Source organism: Macrotis lagotis, chromosome 8 (genome assembly GCF_037893015.1).
Source record: "Macrotis lagotis isolate mMagLag1 chromosome 8, bilby.v1.9.chrom.fasta, whole genome shotgun sequence".
NCBI lineage: Eukaryota > Metazoa > Chordata > Mammalia > Peramelemorphia > Peramelidae > Macrotis > Macrotis lagotis.
In genome coordinates, this window is record NC_133665.1 from 40020349 (window position 1) to 40041180 (window position 20832).

At 36.0% G+C, this 20832-nt stretch overlaps 1 protein-coding gene across 8 annotated transcripts in view; it reads left to right on the forward strand.

Moving 5' to 3' along the window:
• The window catches only part of PRUNE2 (prune homolog 2 with BCH domain), a 320816-nt gene that overhangs the window by 272808 nt on the left and 27176 nt on the right, over positions 1–20832 (forward strand). For 7 of the 8 annotated variants that reach the window (XM_074196709.1, XM_074196711.1, XM_074196710.1 and 4 more), the window contains exon 12: positions 14904–15077. In XM_074196709.1, coding sequence (XP_074052810.1) covers positions 14904–15077 — 174 coding nt within the window. Of the gene's footprint in view, positions 1–14903; positions 15078–18471; positions 19765–20832 lie in introns of those variants that run through there. The other variant, XM_074196716.1, reaches the window with a different exon arrangement.

Below are 20832 nucleotides of genomic sequence, written 5' to 3' on the forward strand. Positions count from 1 at the left end.
CATTCTTTGGGGCATTCTCCAACCTCCTGGATTTCCTGCCCATCTTCCACCTCTCTCCTCTTTCCTACTTCTTCAAATCTCATTTAGTACAGCTGCAGTGTGTACACTTCAGTTTCCTCCTCCCACTCCTCCCTTCCTCTCATTGCTGGGCACCCTTCAGGGCTGTGCCTTGCTATATGAACTTGTCTTTTTTTATAAATAGTAAAAGTGCTAGGCAAAGGGGTAATGTTTGAGAAAACTGGTAATTAAAACCATCACTTGCTGACATGCCCTTCCTTGCATTTCCTTTGACACAGTTCTGTAGAAAGAACTAACTCAACTCTCAGGACATTGTTTTTTTTATAACCCTGAAAAATCAATTGACACATTTTTTTACTAGAAGGTGATTTTTCAAATCTATATGTTTCTTAAAATTGAATTAGTTGGTTCAAACATTATTTTAAGCAATAAACCTACAAAGTGCTGATAATGCTAGATGGATCAGAGCATATTCATGCGAGGCAATAATGTGGAAACTAATTTCAGTCAACAGGCTAGAAATAGAAGTTGGTGATGTTTTGAGGAAAGGCATTGAAGTTGCATGTTTATCAACTAATAGCATCAACTCAAAAAGCACCTCCAGAATGTGCCTTTTGAAGTGGCCATCTATAATATAAACAGACCCTGAGTTTTGCTCTGTTATAGCTTATACAAGTGATGTTTTCTGAATAATGAAGAGGCTTACACATTATGTATCACATAACAGATAACCCTGAGCACCATGCTCACCTTTCAAGACACCCCTCCTATTTTTATTCTAATTTGAGGGATCAATTAAATTTAACAGTTAATTGAATTTCCAAATAACATTAGAGGGTACATTTCTTGAGGATTAAGACTGTTGTCATTTTTATCACGCTGCCCCAATAACTAGCATAGTGTCTGTTATGGTTATATACACTATAACCATAGTTAACCTTTCTGGTTATAGGTGGAATAGGTAGTTAACAAAAGTTTGTTGAGGTACAGTGAATTAAACTAATAATAAGTTAGTTTTACACTTAAATACCTAATTTGAGTTTTTCTAACAAGCATATAATTTTTAAAAAATCATCCAAATCTTTATCCACTAGTTTGCTCAGTCAGAGAAGACCTAGGAAAAAAACAGCTAAGCAGAATATAACACGTTGTTGATGATGGGTATATAATTAGATCCAAAGACAAAGAGCCCATAAGGGATTGATCACCAAAACAGACTAGACAATAAAGTGATTCTGTGGCATTGATTTTTTTCTTCTAATTTTAATTTCCATTGTTGAGAAGTGTAAGAAGTAGAATGTAGTTTTAAGTGAAGGAGCATCTGCAGGAAGACAGAGGAATTCAAGAATAGGACAAGAAACCTAAAAGGGAATTGAGAACTATTAAGAGAGGGACAGAGATGGCATAAAGATTAAAAATAAAAACAAAAAATGGATGAAAATCTATATTTCCTTGGATCTCAGTTTCTCATTTTGGTCTAACCACTGCCTTCTCAGAAAATCCAGATTTCCAGTCTTGGGGGATGAAGAAGGTAGAAATTAATAGAGTCTCTCTATAGTGGGGAAGTATTCATGGACTCAGCTGCCTGGAATGCCTTCCAAAGACTTAACTTTCTGGCTTTTCCCCAAGTCTAAAACTTGTCTGCTTGCCAGATCAGCTCCAGCTTGCCTAGGGCATCATATGACTTTGTACTGTCCCTTTGACCTAAATGAGGGGGGATCCCTCCTAGGCTTTTCCAATAGGGATCTCTTAGAGAAGTGTAGGTTTCAGTTGGGGAGGGAGCTTACATAAGATTTTACGATCCTGACTTTAGAGCCAGAAGGGACCTTTGAGATCATTCAACCTTTTCATTTTTAAGTTGTTGAAAATTAAACCTTCAGTGGTCAAGTGACTTGCCCAGGGTCATATAAGCATGAAATAACAGAGAGTCTCTAGTTCCAAATCTGGTACTTTTTCTACTATGTCATGTTTCCCTAGGTAAAGTACACATTATCCAAACATTAACTAGGTGTCTATTAAATAGCTAACAGTTTATAGCAAGAATTTTTAATCCTGAATCTGTAGACTTTTTTTTAAACATTTTTTTTAAATTTTGAGATCCAAATTCTCTCCCCTATTGAGAAGGCAAACAATTTGATATAGAATATAGATTTCTAAAAAAATAATATTTTGATAACTGTTCTTCTATACAATTTGTTTTCTTTATAATCTATGTACTTTATTTTATGCCTTTAAAAAATTATTCTGAGGTGTGGTGTCCATTCCCTTCACCAGGCTATCAAAGGAGTCCATGATCATTGGTTTATAGAAGGTTAAAGCAAAAAGCTTATACCAGGATTGTGCTGGTAGATGTTTAAAAAACAACTTCCAAAAAACAAGTATGCATGATACACTTTAAAGTTACAGTATTAACATTTTCTCCCTCATTTTCTTCAGTGTAGATTATCTTTTTTTTATTTTAGGTTTTTGCAAGGCAAATGGGTTTAAGTGGCTTGCCCAAGGCCACACAGCTAGGTAATTATTAAGTGTCCGAGACCAGATTTGAACCCCGGTACTCCTGACTCCAGGGCCGGTGCTTTATCCACTATGCCACCTAGCTGCCCCTAGTCTAGATTATTTTAACAAAACAATGAATCCAGGCCTCTATTTATAATTTTTCATTTCCAAGGCATAACTGTTCACACTGAAAAGCTAACAGTCTAGTTCTTCAGAGTTGATTATTAACTGGTTTCACCACAACCCTGCCTATAATCTTCTTCTTGCCCTTCAAGTTATTCACATGACTTTTATATCTAGAATTTCACACATAACCTCAGATTAAAAAGGGTCCTTAGAGATTGTACAGCCCAACTACTATTGACAATGATCCTGAAACTTAGAGATGTAGAAGGCTAAGTACTGCATAGTCAAAAAAGACAACTGACTGTCCAGAGTCCTGCTTCTAATGCATACTGCCTATGTGATTATCTAAAATACAGAGGTTGAATAAGATGGCCTCTGTGGTCTCATTGATCCCTAAATTCTATAGAGCAATGTTATATAGATAGATTGTGGCATGCTTTCCCAGTTCTCAGTGTAACATTTTTAGTTTTTTTTTTTTTTTTTGCAAGGCAAATGGGGTTAAGTGGCTTGCCCAAGGCCACACAGCTAGGTAATTATTAAGTGTCTGAGACCAGATTTGAACCCAGGTACTCTTGAAGCCAAGGCTGGTGCTTTATCCACTACACCACCTAACCACCCCTCAGCGTAACATTTTCCACTACATTTCTTAGGGTATTTTATAGATAAGGTAAATAAAACCTGTTTTTTAATCTTATTTTTATTGATGCATTTGAATCACTTTAATTTATAAATATGTCCTTCTCTTCCACCTACCCAGTGAGTCATCTCTTATTAAAAAAAAAGAAAGTAAAAGGTAAAGATAAAAGATAAGAGTGTGGACAATAGTCTACCACTTCTTCAAAGAAGGAAGGAAGGAAAAGTGCTTTCTTAGCTCTTCTCTAGCCCAAGACTAACTGTACTGTAATCAATTTGGGGTTTACATTATTGTAGTAAAATAATTTGTTTTCCTAGTTCTGCTTTTTTCATGCTGTATAAATTCATAGGTTTTCCTCTGCTTCATATAGTTGTCATCTATTATGGCACAATAATATCCCAATTCATTCTTATGACTACAATTTGTTTTGTTGTTGTTGCTGCTCAGTCATTTCAGTTATATTCAACTCTTGGTGATTCTATATTGGGTTTTCTTGCCAAAGATATTAGAGTAGTTTTGTCATTTCCATCTCCAGCTTACTTTACAGATCAGGAAATTGAGGCAAACAGAGTTAAGTGACTTGCCCAGAATCACATAGCTAATAAGTATCTGGGGCTAGATTTGAATTCAGAAAGAAGTCTTCCTGACTCCAGGCCCTAACTCTATCTACTATGACATTTGAATTAGGAATAGTATCAGGAATATTCAGTCCATCCTAACACAAAACTATCTCTATGGCAAGAATAAAATAGACATTTGTTAGCTCCAGGGGGCCAGCTGGCGCAGCTCTAACCATCTTGGCCCATTGTAAAATTTTTAAGACGTGTACTTATACCTCAGAGAAGTATAATTGCTACATATAAGGACAGCTTGATTTATTGTTTTGATTGTCTAGACTTGAGAAAGTGTTCATGATACTGATTAATTTTAAAAGTGTATGTACATATGTTTAATTTTTTTCCCCTGGAGCCCAGTTGTTAAATATATACAAACATACTCCCTTATTTTATAAATGCTATTTGAGGTCATATGATGGCAATAGAAGACTCAGTTGTTACTAGTCCAGAAGCAGAAATAACAATAATAACTAGCATTTATGTAAGTCGCTGAAGATTTTCAGAGAATTGTACATCTGTTATCCTATTTGAGTCTTATAATTCCCCAGAGTCTAAACCTGGGAAAGTCATTCTTTGGTTTCAGTTTTCTAATTTATAAAATGAAGGGGTTGGACTGCATTGTCTTTGAGATCCTCTTCAGTTTTAATCCTATAGTCCTCCTATCCTAAGCATTTATTAAGTGCCTACTGCATCTAAGACATTGCTAAACATTGCAGGCAATGCTAAATTCTAGACTAGTTTTTCTCTCCAAAGAATTCATTTATCCAGTGTTTATAGAATATTTAATAATAATGTATCACACAAAAAGGAGATACAAAATATCTTCTCTGAGAGTTCCCAACCCAATCTGGAGGTCAAGATGTAAATGGAAAATAGTTAAATTATAATTCAGGACCATTATTGAATCTGCTTTAATTTAAGTCCTATTGAAAATAAGTTCAGGAGGGGCAGCTAGGTGGTGTAGTGGATAAAGCACCGGCCCTGGAGTCAGGAGTACCTGGGTTCAAATCTGGTCTCGGACACTTAATAATTACCTAGCTGTGTGGCCTTGGGCAAGCCACTTGACCCCAATTGCCTTGCAAAAATCTAAAAAAAAAATAAGTTCAGGAGAGGAAGGGCTCCCCAGGGAATTTTACATGATGTAAAAATGTTACATAAAATCTAATTTTTTTTTTTTGCAAGGCAATGGGGTTAAGTGGCTTGCTCAAGGCCACACAGCTAGGTAATTATTGTCTGAGGTCAGATTTGAACTCGGGTACTCCTGACTCCAGGGCCGGTGCTCTATCCACTGCGCCACCTAGCTGCCCCTAGAATCTAATTTTTAAAAGGAAAATACAGTAAGTACTATTTCATTTGATAAGTTTTCCTGTTTTTTGGAGACAGAAGACCTGGGTTTGAATTACACCTCTGTTTTGTCTTTGAATGAAACTGAACCTCAGTTTCTTCCCTCACATGAGGTTAAATGAGGTGATTTCAAATAAAAAAAACTTCTAATCTTATGATTACTTGCTCTTCATTCCACAAAATGAAAAATATTATATAATATTCCACCTGTCACCATTAAGAAAAATGTATAATCAGTGAAGAAGAAATGGTGGTCACCACCATTTTTACATAAAAGAAAAAAAGGAAAACTCCTCCTTGGAGCCTTAGAAGAGAGAAACACTAGCAGATGGGTTGGTAGGGAGCCCATGGCAAAGTTGAGAAAACAGAACGGTTGAAGGCACAGAAATGAAAGATGGTAGGACAAAAACAGGAGCACAGGGAGAAGGCCAATTTTGTAGGAATGGAGTGGTATGAAATAGGTTGGTCTGGATTATGGAGGACTTTAAATACTGAGATTAAACATTTTTACTTTATTTAGTTGTCAGTGGGATGCCTATTCTGCACCTCCTCCAAACACCATCCTGTCCTCCCATAGAACAGGATAACGTTGAGTAATGTTTATGCAGAGTATCAAGTAACATGTTTTGGTTTTGATTTGTTTATTGTTTTTTCTTAGCTCCAATATATGTTTCAAAGTTTTCTCCTTTTCCCTGGAACTTCTTATCTCATCCAAATTGACAGATCTGGCATGACCCTCCTTAAGATTAAATAGAAAATATCTTAGATCTCTGTTTATTCTGTAGTTTTCACTGAATGTCTACTATTTAAAGTATCTTCTTCATTTTATAGCTAATGAATATAAGAATATAAAAAATGTCTAAATTATTCAGTCAAATGAACTTCTCTATCTGTAATTTTGCTTTGGGTTTTAAAAACTTCCAAACTTAACTATGTCCAGAGGGCTATAGAACTGCATATCTTTTGATCCAGGAATCTCACTGCTAGTTCTATATCCCAAAGATATTCCCAAAAAGGGGGAAAGGACAAAAACATCTATAGCAACTCTTTCAATGGTGGCTAAGAATTGGAAATCAAGACGGTGCCCATCATTTGGGAGGATGACTAAACAAGCTATGGTATATGATTATAATATTATTGTGCTATAAGAAGTGACAAGCAGGACAATTTCAGAAAACCTGAAAAGACCTCTGAAACATAGTGAAGTGAACAGAACCAGGAGAACATGGTACACAGTAACAGACATTGTTCAATGAAGAAACTGTGAATGACTTAGCTATTCTCAGCAATACAATGATACAAGACAATACCAAAAGACTAACAATGAAGTTCATGATCTGCCTTCAAAGAAAGCTAATAATGATTGCATTTGAATAGAAACATACTATTTTTCACTTTCATTTTTCTTCATTTGTGTCTTCTTGTACAAAATACTAATAAGGAACTGTTTTATATAACTGCACATATTTAACCTATATCTGATTGCTTACTATCTCAGGGAGGGAGGGAAACATAGACTTTGGAATTCAAAACTTTAAATAAAAATATTTTTAGGGCAGCTAGGTGGCACAGTGGATAGAGCACTGGCCTTGGAGTCAGGAGTACTTGAGTTCAAATCCGGCCTCAGACACTTAATTATCACCTAGCTCTGTGGCCTTGGGCAAGTCACTTAACCCCATTGCCTTGAAAAATCTAAAAAACAAAAAAAAATTTTTAAAATTAGGGGGGGGAAACTCAGAAACTTGAAAGAATTCTAAGGCAATCCATTTTTGCCAGAAAACTTTTAGTCACTTCCATGCTATTTGCAATTAGGCAATTGGAAACATTTTAGTGTAAAAATTTAAAGGTAATTTTAGAAAATTCTTTGGGGTGGTTAGAGAGGCATTGTGACATGAGAATGGGAACCTAACAATCTGGACCCAGATACATATGAATTCAGATCCTTCCGACAATTACTAGGCTGACTGATCATGGAAAAGTCACTTAACTCCCAGGGACATGTTATCTTAAAATTATAAAGTATAGATGCTGCACATTTACAGAATAAGGAAGTTTCCATGGTGGGAGTTCTTTGCAGAGCTGTAATCAGAGGTCCAAAACAATAACAACAAAAAAGTTTATTGACATACCAAGAATATCAAAAAAACATACAGAAGAAGGAGCAACTATTTTAGAAGAATCATTCTTTACAATAAAGGAAATTTGCATTTTTGTTATAATACTCCATTTTATTGAGCTTAGAAATTTGAAGATCTCCACTGGAAGAAATTCCCATGACCCATTTCCATTGTTATTTTCTATTGTTTTTGTTTTTTTTCAAGGCAAATGGGGTTAAGTGGCTTGCCCAAGGCCACACAGCTAAGTGATTATTAAGTGTCTGAGTCCAGATTTGAACTCAGATATTCCTGACTGCAGAGCCGGTAGTCTATCCACTGAGCCACACAGCCACCCTATTGTTGTTTTCTAAACAAAGTTATTCTGTTCATGATGTTTTCCATAATTCAAATTTTGGCAATATAATGATATTAGAATGTATTTGCATTTGAATTTGGTGGGAAATAGAGAAAGATTTTTTAAGATCAAATATTTCTGATAAGCATATTATGAAAATTGTAGACATTATCCATTTGCTGTCATTCCTCTTTGTTCTCCAAACTGAAGTTTTTGCTTAAACTACCACTTTTCTGAAATGAATTTTGGGCCATTTTCTGTGTGAGGAGGTATCCCAGTTTTTTCTCCCATTATTAGAGTAAGCTCCTACTTTCAACTATCAGTTGATAAAAATCAATTCAATCCAAATCAACTAGCATTTATGAAATATCTACTATGTGCTAGCTATTATGTATTGTGTAGGGGGAGAATCACTGGCCCTGGGTTCAAATTCTATCTCAGTTACTACCTGTGAAGCGTTTGGAATAATGCATGAAACATGGTAGTCAAGTACTGAATGTTAATTGATTGACTGAATAAAATATGTTACTGTGGGCAAATCACTTAAACTCTTCAGGTCTCCATTTCCTCATCTATGAAATGAAGGACCTGGATCCAATTACCTTTAAGGTCCCTTTCATCTTTAAATCTATGATCTTATGATTCAAATCAAATATATACATACATACAAACACACACACCACAGTTCCTATGCTCATAGAGTTTATGATATCTTAGAGGGAACCACACATTGACAAATGACCATGGTATGAGAATGGATGAGATAGAGTCAACAAATAAACAAACAAACAAAGTCCAAACAAAGTTCTACAAAAAATTTGAAGAAGGAACCTAAATACCTGGGCAGGGTTGGGGAAGACTTCTTAGAGGAAATGGCATCTAAGTAGGGCCTTGAAAGAGAGAATCATTAGCAGATGGATTTGTAGGAAACCCATTACAGGTATGGGACAAGAACATGGATGAAGGCATGGAAATGAAAGATGGGGGGGGCGACTAAGTGACACAGCAGATAGAGTCCCAGATTTGGAGTCAGGAAGAGCCTTCCTCAGTTCATATCTGACCTCAGATACTTGTTAATTGTGTGACTGGGCAAGTCACTTAACTCAGTTTGCCTCAGTTTCCTCATAAGTAAAATAAGCTGGAGAAAGAAATAACAAATCACTCCAATGTCTTTGCTAAGTAAACCCCAAATGGGATCAGAAAGAGTCAGACAATGAAAAATGTCTAACAAAAACAGAAGCACATGAAGAACTCCAATTTTGTAGGACTAACAGTTGAAAGGAAGAAAGGGGATCTGGAAAGAACAGATGAATAGGTACTGGATACCAGAAAGGTATGAAAATAGATTTAGGAAATAGAACATCAAGTTTAGGAAAATCTAGTGGTTGAGTTTGTCTAGACCATAAGAGTTCATGAAAGGCAACAGGATGTCATGAGACTGGAAAGCTAAATTGGAAACAAGTTGTATAGGGCCTTAAGTGTTTGACTAAGGAGATTGGTTTATTCTAAAAACAATAGTGACCTCCAGTTATGTGGTGGTGATGGACTGAAGTTTATGTTTTTGGTTTTGGTTTAGTTTGTTTTTTTTTTCCCGGGGGGGGGGGGGGGGGGGGGGGGGATATGACCAATGTGAGAATTTGTTTTTGTTTTTCTTTTTTTTTCTTTAAAGTTTTTGCAAGGCAATGAGGTTGAGTAGCTTGCCCAAGGCTACACAGCTAAGTAATTATTATGTGTCTGAGGTCAGATTTGAACTCAGGTACTCCTTACTCCAGGGTCAGTGCTCTATCCACTGCACCACCTAGCCACCTCAAGAATTTGTTTTTCTTACAAGTTTTCATTACAAATTTGTAATGGGCTTTGTTTTTCTGGTTTTCTCAAAAGGGTGTGTTTGGGGATGGAAAATGAGAGGGAAGGTACTTGGACCTGAAAATAAAATAAAATTTAACTTAAAAATAAAAATAATAATTTATATAAGCAAGATTGAGTCAATGAAGATTTTTGATAACAGGGTGATATAGCAGATAGATCTTTGCATTAAGATAACTTTTTTGGCAGTTGTGTGGATGATGAACTAGGAAGGGAAGAAAATGGAAAAATGCAAGCCTAATTCATAGGCAATTAAATTAATTAAAGTGTGAAGGGATAGAGACCTGAACCAGAAGCCATATAAGTGAAAAGAAAGGTCAATATTTCCCATCTCCCTGTGTCTTTGCAGAAGATTTGTATAAATAGAAACAGTATTACTTAGTACATGATTGGATATGGAACTTGAGAGAGGGAAGAACCATGATTGACCAAAAGACTATTGGAGATGGGACATGGAGAATAAATTAGAGGAAGGATTATCTAAAAGCAGAGAAAATGCTGATAGAAAAGAATTGTGACATAAAAATTTGAGAGACATGCTTTCTGGGTAATTAATCATTGTATTAGTTATATTAGCAAGGACTTAATAAAAGAAATGCAACAGACTCAATACTTATATGCCCTTGGAAGAGTAGGTATTTGTAAGGTATAACCCAACTCTGTTGGGTTAACAAATAATGACAGAATGAATATTATTGTGATAATATAGAATATTATTCTAATAAGAGTCTGGAGGAATGTCACTCAGTCTTGGACAAAGAGACTTGACTACATACTATCCCCATCTAGGATAATTTAGGCAAAAGAGAATCCATCTCTACCCAAATTTGTATGATTAAAACATAGGGGAGAATTGACCAATTCAACTTAACTAAAATTTCAGATCTAAACTTTCCCAGTTGGGTGTATCTTGCCCAATATTTCATTTCATTTCATCTTATTATCAACCCTTAACTTCAAAACCTGTCTGAGTACCCTACAGAGGTTGATTTCTATGTGAGGAAAAGGAAGCAAAAAAATCTTAGTCCTAATTCAATAACTGGCTATTAATATAGAAAAGAAATAATCATTTCTTTCTATAAGAAATCCAGAAAGTGTGATTTATATATCTGAAGCTAATCTGAAATATGAAATGAGCTAGGTTTGCATGAGGGAGAAATCAAAAAGAATATTCCAGGAAAAGCAGTGCTTGTTCAAAAGCTCAGAGGAGGGAAATGGAATGTAAACCAAGTATAGCAAACCAGGCTAGTTTGGTTTTTTGTTTTTTTATGTTTTTGCCAGGCAATGGGGTTAAGTGGCTTGCCCAAGGCCACACAGCTAGGTAATTATTAAGTGTCTGAGGCTGGATTTGAACTCAGGTACTCCTGACTCCAGGGCCAGTGCTCTATCCACTGCACCACCTAACCACCCCCCCTAGTTTGACTGGAATTTAAAGGAACTAAAGATAGATTATATGAAACTAGCCTGGAAAGATAAGCTAGAACCAGAGTATCCCATAGGAGGAGTGAGTGGTCAATAGTTGATGAGACTATAAAACAGTCAAAAGGGGAGAAAACTGGAAAACTGCTTTTGGGTTTAGTCCCAGGTAAACTTTTCAGTAGAGTGGCTCAAATGGGTCTGGGAATAGAGTGGGTGGTGAGAAAAATTTAAGTTCATATATATAGATAGCTTGTAAAAGTTTAGTGAGGAAGAGAGAGATGAGGTAGTAGCTAGTTGGGAGAAAAGAATTAGAGGAAGAATTTTCTTTTAAAAAGATTAGATAGTACTGAGAGAACTTGTAGGAAAATGAGAAAGAGGCAGTGAAGAAGAGATTGAAGATTCATTCATGAGAGAGAAAAAATAACTGAGGGGAAAAAGTCATAGAATAAAAAGTGAAAAGGCCTAGCATAGTTTTAAAAGTCATTTAGCTAATCTCTTCATTTTCCTGTGAGGAAACTGAGGGATTGAGAGGGAGATGATGTCTCCTAGGTCACACAAATGGAAAGCAAGAGAGCTGAGTTTTGAGTCCAGATAGGTAAGATTGACTTGGAATCAGGAAGACAAATACTGTATGACCCTAAGCAAGTCACTTAACTATGTTTGTCTCAATTTTCTCATCTGTAAAATGAGCTGAAAAAGGAAATATCAAATCACTCCAGGATCTTTGTCCAGATAGGCACAATGGAGTCACAAAGAGTCAGACATACCTGAAATGACTAAATAACAACAACAAAAACTAAATCCAGGGCTCTTTCCATTGGATTATACCGGTAAGAAAGAATAAGAACAAAGGCAGGGCAACTAGGTGGCACAGTGGATAGAGCATAGACCCTGGGGTCAGGAGGACCTGGGTTCAAATGTGACCTCAGACAATAATTACCTAGCTGTGTGATTTTGTGTCACTTAACCCAACTACCTTGCCAAAAAAAAAAAGATCAAAGGCACAGGCTGGGGTGTTAACTTTAATGACTCATAGAAGCATTGCCTATGCTATGATCAGAGGGAAGGAGTGAGTGGGTCTTCATGATGAAGAATTTTGAAGAATAAAAGGACAGAGTTCAAGAAATGCAATCCTCTTAGCAAATAAGAGGTTAAATCATGTGCAATGAGGGTAGGGGAAAGTAGTTGAGACTAATAATGACAATAATAATAACGAGCCCTTATGTATCACTTTAAACGTTGCAAAGGGCTTTCCAAATATTATTTCATTTTATCTTTACAACAATGAGAAGAAGAAAAAATTATGGGTTTGATATAGGGGTAATGGGAAGGCAAAAAGGGAACTGATGTAGGTCAAATAGAAGGTTTGTCAAGGAATAATGGAGGCCCAATTGGAAATATGTAACAAAAATTTATCCTAGGTAAAATCAGTTCAGTTTCAAGACTTCCATCTCTGGGCTCACACACTAAGAGTAGGAGTAGAGAAAATGGGTGATGAAGTTTTCTCAGAGATGAAGATTTAGAGATTGTAAACAGTGAAAGGTAAAAGAGGAGACTAGACCTTCCCTGCCTCTTGGTTCTGTGAGCTGGAAAGGGCAAGAAGGATAAGCTCCACATGTGGTGAGAGAAGGAGGGATGGTAGAGAGGAAGGATTCCAAAGAAAATGGTTTTCTCAGAGGAAAGTAAGGGTTTGATTAGATTGAGAAGGTGGAATTAAATCTTTGGTTGGAAAGTTTTAGAATAATTGAGGAGTGAGCTGAGAATAGTTTGGAGTAGAACATGTAAACTTATGCTAATAAAATATGTTAGGATTTGATGAATTGAGTTGAGGGAGGTGATGAAAGAGCGAGACTGATGAGAAGAGCACTGATAAAAATTTGGGAAGCAGAAGAATGGGCATGGGGCTTGAACTTAATGTGGAGAAATTGTAGATCCTCTGATGAAAACCCCAGAGGTTGGGGAATGGAGTGGTTAGCATGCCAAACTTGAACCCAAGTAGACGTGCTCAAATCCTCAGATTCTCTGACTCCTTAGGCAAATTAATTGATTCTCCCTGGGTCTCCATATCCTCCTTTGTAAAAATGGAGAAAATAATGGAGCCTACTCACAAGATTGTTGAATTAAATAAAAAAGAATTGTGCAAATTGCTTTGCAAATCTTAAAACTTTAAATGAATTTAAATACTACTATTACAATTGGGGATAGATTGTTGTGACATTCTCTGTAGGTAGAATTTAACGGATTCAGCACTTGCAAGTTAATAACATTTATATGCCTTTGAAGTTTTTTAAAATGCTATTCAATTATTAATGTACTGATTCTCAAAACAACCAAAGCAGGTTGTTGTTGTTGTTGTTGTTATTATTATTAGTAGTAGTAGTAGTACATTTTACAGATGAAGAAACTTGGGCAGACAGAGGTTAAAAGACTTCTTGAGTCACATAGCAAGCAAATGTCTGAGATTGGCTTTGAATATAGATCTTCTTTATTCAAGTCCAGAATTCTGTCTACTCTTCAACTGCCTTTAGAACTCAAAACAGAATTTTGAATATTGATGCTTGGGAATCTGCTTCTGCAAACCTTCCTCCTTAAGGGTATTGTTGATTCTCTTTCACATCAAGATCATTAAGGTTGTCAATTCTGGCATGCAATTGGATATACAGTACTAGAGTCCTTGGGAAAGAATGGAGTTGGGGATGTTATGTACATGTACAGATTTGTGATTTTATGTGGTAATTCCATCCACCCATGCAGATTAGCAATCCAATTGTCTTTTATAATTCATAATGTTAGAGTGTTTGCCTGGGGTACTAAGCATTGAAGTGACTCAGTCATGGTCATAGTTATAGACCTACTTTGTGCAAGTAACAGAACTTGAACTGAGATTTTCAGATTCCAAAGCCAGTCCTGTATCCACCATTTGATATCCCATCAGTGGGGTCATAAATTTGGGAATCATTTACAAAAGTGATAATTAAATCCAGGAAGTAGGATGACTAAGGAAGAAAGTATTAGGAGAGATAAGAGGACAAAGGACAATAATTTGAGCACAACCATAGTTAAGAATAAGAGGAGAAAAATCCAGAAAAGAGACAAAATAAGGAGAACCCAGAATAGTTTCTAAAATGCCAAAACAAATAGTGTCGAGAAAGAGGTGTTCCAAAACATCACATGCAGCAGAGGTAAAAAAGGATGCCACTAAAATGATTTTCCTTAAGCATAGGTCCAATCATGTCACCCTAATCCTCACCCCCATTTATTAACTCTAGTGGCTCCCTATTGCAAATACAAATAAATAAATACAAAATTCTCTGTTTGGGTTTTCCAAGTCCCTCATAATCTGTCTCCCTCTTACCTTTTCAGTTTTGTTACACCCTACACCACAGCATGGAGCTAATATTGTCTCCGTCCCTTGTGACTATTATTGATTTGGTATGGTCCTGGATCTTGGTGGGTCACTACTAAGATAAGGCTCCTCTACTAGATAATTTTGGGTTGTGGGTAATGATTTTGATTTTTCAGTAACTCAGTCAAATATTATGAAACACCTGCTATTTTATTAAACATGGTGGTAGGGGTGGTGGTTCAGTTCATAGGATCATTGAGATCAGATTGAAAGAGAACACAGAGGTTAACTTGTTCCACACCTATTTTTATAGATGGAGAACCTGAGTCCCATTCAATGTGGGACTTGCTCAAGGTCACACTGGTTAACACCAGAGGCAAGATTTGAACTAACTCTTTTGACTGCAGGTTCAAGATTCTTTCTATTATATCATACTGTCTATGCACAAAAATATAGAAGAAATATAAAATTTAGGCCATCGATGAGCTTAAAATCTGCCTTTCAGCTGTCTCATAAAATTTTACTATCAATCCCTAACCTCTGTTCTGAAGGTTTGTCTGCTTGTGCTTTTTTTTTTTTCTCCCAGAGGACCCAGCAACCCTCCAAGATTCTGGACAGGAGGCAGAGTCCATCCCAGAATACACTGCTGAAGAGGAGCGGGAGGATAATCGATTGTGGAGGACAGTCGTGATTGGGGAGCAGGAGCAAAGGATTGACATGAAAGTTATAGAGCCTTACAAAAGAGTCATTTCTCATGGAGGTATGGAAGGGACATTTGGAAATGGAAAAATGTCAGTCATATTTCCATGAAAAAAAGATAATTTTCTCTTTCTGTTTGGTGACATCTCAAAACTCCTAGTTTATGACATATTAATATAAAACTAAATGAAATTTGCCCCTAAGGCAAGGGAAGTTTCTCAAGTGAAAATGTTGTTTTCACACTAAATATACCATGACTGTATCCTTTAACCCAGAATTTTTACAGAAAAGGTAATTTTCCTGTGCCATCACTATTCAACAGAATTCATATGATTTGGGTGGGAGCAGGGTCTTGAATATTTAAGAGCATATAAGGACACTTTTTGAGCTTTTATGAATGTACTACTATTGAGAATACTTTTCTAGTATCTATTCACCAAATTCTCTTCCATTAAAAAAAAAAAGAGCCTTCTGGATCCCCTTCACATGCTTCAGAAAGCTGTTTATAGGCTTAACCCTGATGGTTATTTTCCATGCAAAGTGTGCTTTTCTCCATAAGCTACCTTATTATCCATGCATGGCAGCAACAGCTCTCTAGCCAAACAATGCACATTTTTGAAAGGAACTCCAAATAGAAGATGAGCCCTGTGTTGCCGTGCTAGTGCTTCTCTGGGGTTGCCATTGCTTGTATACCTTTGGTTAATTTGGAATGCAGATGAAGCTAATTGAGCACAAGTGTCTGCATTTAACTCTGAAACTTTTGCAGCCTTGGTTTTTCTACTGCACGCCTTCCTCCAGTAATAGGCTTTAGGTGGTTTTCCAGCTGGCCCAGCTGTTCATGAAAAAATGACCTCATTGTGTGAGCTAGCCATGTAATCATTATTCCCTAAATTCTCTCATCCTTCACCATCACAGAGTACTAAGTCTCTTGGCACAGCATCAGAATCTCCTGCAGCCTTTTGTCTGCCCATGGTTAGCAACATAAAAGGAAGATGAATTTTAAATGTAAAATTCCATTCTACTGATAGACCTTTGGTGTCCTATTCCTAGCTTTTACTACTTTTAAAGGTACATTGAAAGACAGTTGGTGGGGGTGGCTAGGTGGCGTAGTGGATAGAGCACTGGCCTTGGAGTCAGGAGTCCCTGAGTTCAAATCCGACCTCAGACACTTAATAATTACCTAGCTGTGTGGCCTTGGGCAAGCCACTTAACCCCATTGCCTTGCAAAAACTAAAAAAAAACTAAAATAAAAAGAAAGACAGTTGGTATAGTGGATAGAAGACTAGCCTTGGAACCAAGAAGACTTGAATTCAATCCTGTTTCTGAAACTTACAGACTTTGTGAACCCTGAGAAAATCACTTATTGTCTCAGGTGCTTCATGAGACCAGAAGACTGTAGTCACAGATAAATTTCTGATGTGCCTTAATGGAGAAGTCAATCATAGGTAAAGTTGCCCAATTTGCATTGGTTAGGGGACTAATCACAGATTCAAACTCCAAAAAAAAAATACTCAAAAAGGTATTTTATCTCAGGACTACAAATTACACAAATGCCAAAAGGGTCAGTTTTGCCAACTGAGCACAGATGTCTGGGAATTCTGTTATCCTTGTCAATGACTCATGACTGGCATAGTACTGCATTGCCATAAGGAAGACAGAGAATACATAGTCCCCTTCTTTATAAAGTTTATGTTTTCTGATACATCTTCCAGATTTCTCTGGATTAGACAGTGGTTTCAACTTTTGGAAATGTACACCAAATTAAATTCACAGACAGGGGACCACTGCTACAACAAAGCTTTGGATACTTCTGACAGAAGGCCCAATTTGATTATTTCCTTCAAGGATGATAACCTGTGCTTAAATTATCCTATCCCCCCTTAGTTCTTCAGGTGATAGCTTCATTTCTCTAAGGCAAGGGTTCTTTATGTGTCTATCACACCCTTTTTGGTAGACTGGTAAAACCTATAAACTGCTTCTCAAAATACTGAGTTTTTTTTAAAAAATTCATAATGGAAAGAAATGCTCAGTTTTAGTTAGAGTTTAATGAAAATAAAGATATAATTTTTTTTTCACAAGTTCCCAAACTTATTGAAATCTATCCATGGACTTCAGATTAAAAAAAAAACAAGCTCTAAAGAAAGCAGTTTTTATCAGTAACCAAGATCACAAGTCAAAATATTGACATACAATGCTTACTAAGTTTCACCACTAAAAATCAGGTGACATTAACCTAAGTCTAAGAAGGTACCAGAACTAGTGAGGATTGTTTTGCCTTGTCATGGATTTCTGCTTGTCACTCCACAAGAGTCAGAAAAGGTCATTGCTTCTGGCTGACATTTTCTTAAAATCTCAGAATAACCTGGTTTGCTGAGCCCTATCACTTTCTTTTGCATTTATTCTTTTTTCTTCCAATGTTGTTGACTTTCTTTGTCTCTTTTTGTATGTTTCTATCCACTTCTTGGCTCCTCACCTTCCTCCAGACCACCTGCATGTACTCTTTTGGTCCCACTCATCCTTGAACTGGGCATCTGCATTATCATGCCTTTTGCCCTTTTCTAATAAGGGGAATATCCTTACTGCTCTGTGAGTAAAACAACTTCATTAGTTACTTTCAACTAATCAAATTGAAACAATCTTGCTAAAAGCTATTGGATGCTACTATAAAATCTTAAAGATGAAATCGTCCATATTACAATGGGTGGCAGGATTATCTGTTTTCACTTCTTGACTTCTGGTGAAAGTTTGAAAAGCAGTGCGTCATTGTGGACAATTTTCTTTTGGATGGTTTTTTGTTTTGTGAACAATTTAGTAGAGTTGAATCAAGGATGTCAAAGTCAAAACATGATGGTTGTGTGACTATGGACAAGTCATTTAATCTCTCATCAGTAAAAGTAAGGATAAGGCTACTGACTGATATGGAAACAAATGAGATTGTAAACCTTAACATATTATATAAATAAACCTTATGTAAAACTTAAAAAGTAAACCATTATGTAAATAAATCTTCCAATACTACTTCATATAAGTAGAAGTAGTAGTAGCAATAGTAGTAGTAGTAGTAGTAGTAGTAGTAGTAGTAGTAGAAGTAGTAGAAGTAGTAGAAATATGAAGTCACCTATGTCAAATTACAAAATGGGATACAGTATTATATGATTTGTCATCGGAGTTGTCTGAAACTTCTGGCCCATACCAAGTGCTAGACCTGTGGAAAGACTGGTGAATGACATTATAAGAATATCCTCCACCACTGATAAATTTTGCCATCCTTTTAAAGCAGCAGAATAAGAACAATGCATTATATGTAATTTATTCAGCCAGTCCTGTTTGCTACATGATGGGGCAGGTTGAGAATTACATTTGGAATGGGAAGTGCATTTAAGAATAAAGGGGGAAAGTATCCCAAGATTTATAACAAGGGGTTTCCTTTTTTTTTACCTCTCATTTTATTTTAGGAGATTCAGGTAATCTGTGCAGTGGTCCTGGAAAATGATCCCCAAGATCTGAGGAGAAAACTTACCTGCTGGTGTGTGTGTGCGTGTGTATGTTTTGGTGTGAGACTGTGACATCCTTTCTTCTCTCTCCATTTCCATTGCTGGCCAGCAAACTTGTGTTCCATTCCTTTCATGCTTCTCTTTGCTGCTGCAGGTAAGGTTTGTAGTACTGTTGTAGAGGCTAAAAAAGAGCCTCAGAAGAGGCTTGCTCCTGGACCTCAGCAAACACATTTATCCGTTCCTCTTGCCAATGGTACAGAGATGACTCCTGCTAAAATAAATAAGCAAACAAATTAATTAATTGCTTGAGAAATATAAAAATAATTTTTAAAAACCACCATCAACATTAGCTGAACTGCAATACAAGCTGCCAGGATCATTTAAGTAAAACTGTGTCCTTTACGATATGAGTTAAAGGTTTAATTCTAATTTTGAAACTAGCTATTCCATCATTCCATGAATTGTATCTTGAAAGATTGCTAAATGATTCAAGACAATGTTAGTATCACTTAATATAAGAGAAAACTCTTTCCTCTCTTCTCCTTTCCCTCTCTTGTTTCTCTCAGTTGTCTCCTTTCTCTCTCTCTCTTCTTTCTCTCCTCTCTCCCTCATCATCCTATCTCTCTCCCTCTCCCCTCTCTTCCCCTATATTCTTATCTCTCTCATTTTCTTATCTTTTCATTTTTTCTCATTATTCTTATCTTTCTCATTTTATTACCTTATTTCAAGCACCTTCATTTATAAATATATAAATTATATATCATATATGACACATATATATTATAAATGATAAATATAAAATAAGTATACATTATATAAATATATAAATTTATAAAAATGAATTCAACCTCATTTATAAATTTCAATAACTTTTTTAGAAAACATATTGGGGGGGCAGCTAGGCAGTGAGGTGGATAGTGCACCAACCCTGAAGTCAGAAGGACCTGTGTTCAAATTTGGCCTCAGTATTATTACTTAGCTGCGTGAACTTGGGCAAGTCACTTAACCCTATTGCCTTGGAAAGGAAGGAAGAAAGAAAGAAAGAAAGAAAGAAAGAAAGAAAGAAAGAAAGAAAGAAAGAAAGAAAGAAAGAAAGAAAGAAAGAAAGAAGGAATGAAGGAAGGAAGGAAGGAAGGAAGGAAGGAAGGAAGGAAAGAAAGAAAGAAAGAAAGAAAGAAAGAAAGAAAGAAAGAAAGAAAGAAAGAAAGAAAGAAAGAAAGAAAGAAAGAAAGAAAGAAAGAAAAGAAAAGAAAACATATTGGGTCGTCAAAAAGATTCGTCTTCCTGAGTTCAAATGTGACCTCAGCTGTGTGACGACCCTGGGTAAATTACTTACCCATGTTTGCCTCAATTCTTCATCTATAAAAGGAGTTTGAGAAGGAATGGCAAACTACTCCAGAATATTTACCAAGAAACACCCAAATGGGATCACAAAGAATCAGACATGACTGAAATGACTGAACTACAAACAGAGCATATATACATAACACAAGAATGGACAGTGGAGTAATTTAGGAGGACTGTAAATATTTTGTCAGCCAGGTAATTTGAGGTAAATCACATGTAGTTTTATTACAAAGAGAACATTGAAATATATTATGAAGTTAAATTTTAATAACCCTTATGAGGCAAAGTATATAATCCCCATACTTAGCTTTTATTAATGCCCCAGAAGTTGTCCAAAAATAGAAAAGAGTGGGCAAAAATGACTGATCAATTTCCTGAATTTGTAAATATGCCAAGATACCCAAATGAAGTAATCTACTTTTAAAACTATGTTTTTTTTGAAATTAGAAATATTACTGCCCAGAATATGATCTACATTAATGTAACTCAATATTTCAGAGGGCTTTTTTTCTTCTTTATTTCTCTATTGAACCTTTCTCTATTATAACCTTTGTGTTTTTAAGCTTAGAGTTAGGGTATTTGGCAAAATTTTCCTCAGAAAAGAATCTTACCAAAAGGAAATTTTAAAAATGAGTATAACATGTAGGACACATATATTTAAAATATTTCTTTTACAAGTCTCTTCATTTTATTTTTGCTACAAATATTATAAAGGTTTTTTCCCTTGGTTAGGAAAGTCTGTAACTATGGTAAAATCAATTAACAATTAAACATCTATTATTTGCCAGGCATTGTGCTTGCTACAAAGCATATGATACAACGTATGAAACAATCCCTGTTCTCAAGCTGCTTGTATTCTAAGAGCAGAAACAACAAGTATATACTTCAGGAGTATAAAGTGAACAAATACATCAGCAAGAGAAAGCTATGACAATATTCTGTCACAGAGACCAGTTTTGGTAATTGTGACCCCTA